Source organism: Otolemur garnettii, unplaced genomic scaffold, assembly GCF_000181295.1.
Source record: "Otolemur garnettii isolate 467f Iridium unplaced genomic scaffold, OtoGar3 scaffold00018, whole genome shotgun sequence".
NCBI classification, from domain to species: domain Eukaryota; kingdom Metazoa; phylum Chordata; class Mammalia; order Primates; family Galagidae; genus Otolemur; species Otolemur garnettii.
In genome coordinates, this window is record NW_003852413.1 from 4,144,575 (window position 1) to 4,151,638 (window position 7,064).

Consider the following 7,064-nt stretch of genomic DNA (forward strand, 5'->3'; position numbering starts at 1 on the left):
AGGTGTATGTGGCTGGCGCCTTAGCCTCTTGAGCCACAGGCGCCGAGCCAACCCTATGGTTTGTTGTGGGAGTGAGCTGGTGAGTGGGATAGTGCTCAGATGTGCGCCCTCCTCTCGGGGGTGGCCCCTCTTCTGCCCTGAGGAGCACCTGCTTGTCCACCGGGCAGCTCATAAAATTGGAAACAAAGTATTTCCCAGCTGGGTCACCTAGGTTGGCCTCTCACCTTCCTGGGGCACGGCCAGCTGGTGTGCTGCAGTGTGGGGAGGCCAGTTGGCTCCAACTCTCCCCAGGGCCCTGTCGTCACCTTCCTTGTTTCCATGTTGTCTTTTCTTCCTGTAGTTTTACATTTAGGGGCCGTGGGGTGCCCATGTCACCAGGTGTGTTTCACACCAGGCAGGAGTGCTTGTTGGAGGTCAGCGGCTGGCTGTATGCCAAGGCGAGGACCGGACAGGGCACATGAGGCGTGGCCTCAGCACTCAGCAGACACGTGGCCCTGCTGCCGGCTGGCTGGTGCTGGGGGCAGGGCTCTGGGCAGCTGTTCCCGGGTGGGAAGTGCTTGCAGGGGCAGCTCCCACTTTTCTGTGGCTGTCAACAATGAACACGCACCAGCTCCTGGCCCTCCGTGTTTCTGTGTCTAGTGAGCTCCCAGGAAGCAGAGCCATACCTGGGTGTCTCAGCTGGGGTGGTTGCCTGGCTATAGCTCTCAAAGAGAGTTTTTGGTTAAATGACTTCTGCCCTACCTTGTGAGCCTCAGAGTGATGCTATGTGGGGCGGAGGGCTTAGGAGTCATAGGGGGAGAGTCCTGGATCCACTTACCTTTTCTCCAGGAGGGATCGGGAGGACCGTTCTTCAGGTAGATGCTGGCTGCCATGTCCACCCAGGGCCAGCCCCTGATTCTTTAGGGCCAGGCAGAGCATCTGAGCTCAGGGGCACCCCCTGAACCTGCAGTCAGCTCAACAGAAACAGCTCATGGGTATTGCTAAGGGGCCTGTGGTCCCCTTTGCATGTTTTGTAAGTGGTGTTCCTGGGTCCAACAGGGTTACCAAGTGACCAGAACTGCTCTGCCTGGCTCCTGGCCAGCTGCTCGCTGCAGAGAACCCAGGCCAAGCTGAGTAGTGACAGTCACTGCCATCCGTTTGGTGGTTATCTGCACAGGTCTGAGCTGAATGCTTTATAAGCTTTCCATATTCATTGTCCAAAGAGCCCTGGGTCAACCCAGCACTGGCCCCAAACGCATCCACGCCCTGTGACAGGAGACACGCACCTGCAGGGGATGGAGACTGCAGGTGGGATTGCAGTTGCTGGTCAGCTGACCTTGAGATGGGAGATTGTCCTCGATATCCGGCTGGCCCACTGTAACCTTGGGCACCTTATCTGTGATAAAAGGAGGCCAGAAGTTTGGGACAGAGTGATGCCATGTGAGGGACTCGACTGGCCATTGCTGGCTTTGAAGCAGAGGAAGGGGCTGAGAGCCAAGGGGTGCTGGTGGCCTCTAGAAGCTAGAAGAGGCACACAAGGGGCTTGTCCTCTGCAGCCTCCCGAGGGAAGGAGCCCTGCTGACCCTGGGTTATAGCACAGTGGGACTCATTTTGGACTTCTGATCTCAGAACTGGAAGGGGATAAATTTGTGTTGTTTTAAGCTACTAGATTTGAGGTGTTTAATCCAACAGCAATAGGAAAGCATTATGCCCCTATGCAGACAGTGCCATGGAGATCAGAGTGCAGGTAATTTGTCCAAGGCAGAGTTAGTAGGTGGCCAGTTTTAAATTGAGTCAGGCTGGCTCTGGGCCCTGGCTGTGCCGGTGATTACATTTCCCTTCTCACCTTGGCCACTAGGAAGGTTAGGTCCACACATGTGCCTGCTTCCTGGCCTTGGCTTTTCCTGATCCTTGTTTTGCTGCCTCATTCACCTCTTCTGGCTTTTTGCTGCTTGTGATGTAAAATACACATCATAAGTTTTGTAGACCAGAACCGGGTGGCTTGATGAATAGACAACTGCTGTCCCCTTCCCCTTTGTGTTCTGGCCTTTCTAGGAGGGAGAGGACAAAATCTTCTTAATCAACAAGCTTCACTCCGTCTACGAGAGGAAGGAGAGGAGTAGGTGAGGGGCCACAGAAGGGTCGGGGCCGCTCTGAGCCAGGTGGGCAGAGGGGCTGGGGCTGGACAGCATCCTGGACGTCTGCCTCCGTCTGTGGGCGGGCAGCCTTCTTGGCCCAGGCACGATTGCTGATGATCTTTCCCTGTGGTTCCTCCTCAGGTGTACGGGGCACTTGGGGAAGGAAGAAAGTTGAAGTTTGGTGAGGGAGGAGGAAATGGAAAGGAAAGCTGCCCTCAGCTGCCTGTGCCACTCCCCTTGTAAGTCGCATGGTGCCAGCCGGCTGGGCCTCCTCCTTGTGGGTCTGTGCCCTGTTACTGGGGTAGAGCCCAGTGTCCATTCCTTGGCCTTCACAGCGTTCACCTGTTGCCTGTGGTCAGACCTAGGAAGGGAAAATGGTGGAGATGCAAACTCATGATCAAAAGCGTTCCGTTATGGGAGGGTCTGTCTTTGTGCAACGCTGACCGCAGGAGCTGGGGTAGACAGACAGACTGTGAACACATGCATGGGTGTGCACATGGAGGCCTGTTTCTTCCCCCTTCTTCATCACCCCCCACCTTCAGTCTGGGGGTTGCCCAGGCTGAGGCTGGCCCCTCAGGGAGCCTGAGCTAGACTCTTGCTGGCCTGAGGCTGTGGCCACCAGGGCTCCTCGCCTGGGCAGCAGCACCCACAGAGCAGCCATCTTAAGTGTCACAGAATAAGACTCACAGAACAAGCCGTGAGGACCCTCAGGCCAGGGTGCTGCCTCATCCTTTGGGGCTCATGGAGACTCTGCCAGGGGCTGGCCTCAGTTTTCTCATGTGGAGGAGGGATTGGCTTCCCCACATCTGGCTGTTGTGTGTGAGGCCCTGAGCTCGTGACAGACCTGGACTGAGATGTCGCCTAGATGCACTAGCTGCCACTGGGCTGCACTGTGTGACATTCCTGGAACCTGCCTCACTTCATGAGGTCCAGCACCGCGTGTTAGCAAGTACATCAGCAGCGAGTCCCACAGCATCCTCACTCGGCCTTAGCTCTCTAGAGCTTTCCCAGCGGTTCTCAACCTGTGGGTGACCTTTGGGGGTCACGTAACATTAGATATTTATATTATGATTCGTAACAGTAGCAAAATTACAGTTATAAAGTAGCAACAAAAATAATTTTATGGTTGGGGGGGTCACCACAACATGAGGAACTGTATTAAAGGGTCATGGCATTATGAAGGTTGAGAACCACTGTTTTAGATAGAGGCTGCTGGGTATTGACCTGTCCCTGGCTGGACTGGCCACAGAGAGGTCCGGCTCTGCCCAGCCTGGCTGGAGGGATGCCAGTGTTTGTTGGTATCCTTGTTGACGCCCCCTTCTGGCAGGGCTGGTAGAACCCAGGAGACCACCCCTCCCCTGGATGAAGGGGAAGGAGAAGCCTGGTGGGACAGCAGCGGGCCTGGCATGCTCACCTGGCACCCTGGGTAGCTCACTGCCCCATGGCACAGACTCCAACCTGAGACCACGCTGGCCCCTCAGTAACCTTGCGAGGACACCAGGATGACAAAGTGACTCTGCTTCTCCTTTGCAAAGCTGGAGCCCACCCAGACTGGAGCTGGAAGTGGGAGAAGTGGGGCTTGGGTGCCCCAGTGGACCCTGCCCTACCCTGCCTCTATTTGTTCTGATTAAATAGTTTTTGCAAAATGGGCTTATCTGTTGGAACTCTGCTTGTGACTTGGGCCTGCCCAGGTGTGCCTAGGTGCTGGTGGCTGCTGTGCCCATGGCTGCCTGGGACTACCTCTAGGGACAGGTCCCAGTCCTGGGTGCTCAGCTGGGCCAGAGCACCCTCTGCTGGCCTAGCCCCAGCTGGTTGGGGCCGGACTGCATCTCACAGAGATGCTACCCTTGGTCATCCTGGCCTGGCTTGGACTGGAGGTGAGAGAGGCCAGCAGGGGCTGTGTCCACAGCAGTAAGTCAACTAGCAAGTAATGCTTTAGCAGTTATTGGGGCATGGGGAGGGAGGCAAATTTAGGGAGTGACATCAGCCAAATGATGACATTTTAGTTGCAAATGAGCTGAGAGGAGGTAGGGAGGGGTGTCTCCAAGGCAAAGGGGCAGATGGCTGGCTGGGAAGGTGGGGAACCCTAGGTCTGGCCAGGCTGAGTTTGAGGAGCCTGGGGATGCTTTAAGCCTGAGGGGAGTGGGCTCAAAGCTAAGGAATGACCTTGGGTGGGGAGATGGTCCCACCACTCAGCATTTGAGAATGGAACCTGGAAGAGTCACATCCAGAGCCACTGGCCACTAGCAGTCCCCCAAGCTGGGTCCACTCTCACCCACCACTGTCTCCAGAGGACAATCCCAATGGGATACTCTTGTGCTCTGCAGACACTGGGGGAGATGCCAGCAGCTGACGCGGCCCCTGGTCAGATTTCCTGAGCTGCTTGTAGACAATTCAAGCTGAGTGTTGATTAGGAACCTCTGCAAATGGCCTGCATGGATCCTGGGTGGCAGATTTGGGGTGCATTTCTGGGCATGAATGCTGCTGGGTGGACCTGGGTGGGCAGGCCAGGAAGTGTGTGTCTTAGCTGGGTCTCTGGGTCAAATCCATCCAGATGGCATCTTTGTAATAGTGAGGCTTGACTCCACACTCGGGGAGCCACTTCACAGCCCCACAGCTCCTGTAGGAACCAGCACAAGCAGCTAAAGGTGGAGAAGGGCAAGCTGTTGCTCAGGACGTTTCTGCGGGACAGCCTGTGTGCTGTGTCAGGCTGCAGCTCCCACAGGTTGAAACCCCAGTTAGGTGTTCCTTTGAAGGTCCGCTGCAGATGTAGCAGTTGATTTGAAGTAAAGGACGTTATGTTTGCTAAAAAATAAAGCTAGCTAATTGCCCAATGAAACCAATTTCAGACTTGGAAATTGCCAAGGGCTGTCTGAGTGGGAGGTTGACAGTGACATTTCAGACTGAATGACAAAGCTCCTCTGTGCCACTGCTGCTCAATCCTGACTGCACAGCAGAACCCACTGGGGAGGTTTAGGGACACTGCTGCCTGGTGGCCACTCCCGAGACTCTGATGAGTTGGTTTGGATTTCCTGGCTTTGGGATGACAAAAACTTCCCTATAATGCTAGCATGGGCCAAGGCTGAGAATCCCTGCTCTGGGACCCACCTGGCACTTGACTGTCACAACATGCACACTCAGGCCAGAGGCACATGGAGGCATTTGGAAATGTGTGTCTGGTTTTCGTGACGGTGGGGAGCAGTCGAGGCCACTCGGTCCCTGCACGGGATTCCTGATTGTGGGGCTGGTAAGCCCACCGCGTGTCTGTCATGGTACTATTCATGTCTTGGGTCACCAAAGGGGCTGTTCCTGCAGATAATCTTCAAGTGCCCCCATCTCCGTTTCCCCCTGTTTACCGAACACGTGTAGTCCCTAGCACCTCACATCACCTTCTGCTCCACCGTCGGGTGGGCCAGGACGACTCTACTTCCAGGGGCTGCTCCAGTGTTAGAACAAAGCTGCTGTGCCCACCATGCTGCCACCACTGGGCACCCTGCTTTCTGCATTTACTGTTCTTTTTTTTGGAGACAGAGTCTTGCTTTGTTGCCCTTGGTAGAGTGCCATGGTGTCACAGCTCATAGACACCTCAAACTCTTGGGCTTAAGTGATTCTCTTGCCTCAGCCTCCCTAGTAGCTGGGACTACAGACGCCCGCCACAACGCCCGGCTATTTTTTTGTTGCAGTTTGGCCAGGGCTGGGTTTGAACCCACCACCCTCAGTATATGGGGCCGGTGCCCTACCCACTGAGCACAGGCACCACCCATCCTTTTTAAAGATGGAGGGTCTCACTCTGGCTCAGGCTGGTCTCGAACCTATGAGCTCAGGCAATCCACTGACTTGGACTCCCAGAGTGCTGGGATTACGGGCATGAGCCCCTGTGCCTGGCCTGCCTTTACTGTTCTTCGTGGTGTTGCCAGAATAATTAAGACATGGAGAGGGAAGGTCTGCATCTGTGGCATTCTTGATCCCAGACGGCAAGAACGACTGGATGCCAGTTATGTGAGGCCTTGCCCCAGGTCTTTAGGCCTGTCCTGAGTCCTCCAGTCTGTCAAAATCTAATTTGGCTTTCTGGGCCCGGGGCAAACGCTGCCTCCTCCATGAAGACCGATGGATCCTTTGGAGACCCTCGAGGCCCTGGGACAAACTGGATGCCTCAGGTATGGAAAGGTCCGGCGCGCAGAACTGAGGGCTGCCTCTAGTTTGCCCCAGATAGGGTGGCTGTGCCTCCTGACCGTCCCACTTCTCACGTTTCCTCCTTGCTCTAGCACTTACATTCTTCTCCTGATCAGGAGCCATTCAGTGCTTTCCTGCTCAGCTTCCCAGAGGTTGGTGGAGCCAGCAGCCCTCACTGTGGGGCCAGCCTGTGTGTGTGGGGGGGGCATGGTTCCATCTTCTTGATATTGGAGTTCACACCCTGCCCAAAGGTGTGCAGCCAAGAGACGCCCGTCCTATTAGTCTGTGAGGGAGGGCTCACCGGGGCCTCTGCCCTCGAGAGACTGCTAGCAGTGCTGACACTAAACACACACAAAGTCACAGATCTGAGAAGACAAAGACTAGTGTTTTGATTTCTAAATGCCGCTGGGAATTCTGTGAACAGTGCTGTGTCACCCAACACTGGACGTGCCACCATTAGCTACGGTGGTTTTACAAAAATGGGTAAATGTCTGTGAATTACAAAAGACCTTCATCACTCTCTTCTGTCCAATCAAGCTGGGTGCTAGGTGAGTGGTGGTGGTCCTCTACCAGGTTTGAGCAGGCCCTGGCCACATCCTGCTGCCATACTGGACAACACTGGTGACTGGATGCATAGAATAAGAAGGGCACTGCATTGGAGAGCTTGGGAGCTCTGTTGTGCCTCTCAACTATTTTTTTTTTTTTTTTTTTTGAGACAGAGTCTCAAACTGTCACCTTGGGTAGAGTACTGTGGCATCACAGCTCACAGCAACC

The 7,064-nt window shown here is 55.0% G+C and overlaps 1 protein-coding gene across 1 annotated transcript in view; it reads left to right on the forward strand.

The window, feature by feature from the left end:
* TMC6 (transmembrane channel like 6) overlaps nucleotides 1-3,767 on the forward strand; it is an 18,144-nt gene extending 14,377 nt beyond the window's left edge. Inside the window, exons 18-19 of the mRNA XM_023511202.1 lie at nucleotides 2,035-2,102; nucleotides 2,259-3,767. Coding sequence (XP_023366970.1) covers nucleotides 2,035-2,102; nucleotides 2,259-2,292 — 102 coding nt within the window. The 3' untranslated portion in view covers nucleotides 2,293-3,767. The remainder of the gene's footprint in view (nucleotides 1-2,034; nucleotides 2,103-2,258) is intronic.
* The last annotated feature ends 3,297 nt before the right edge of the window (nucleotides 3,768-7,064 follow it).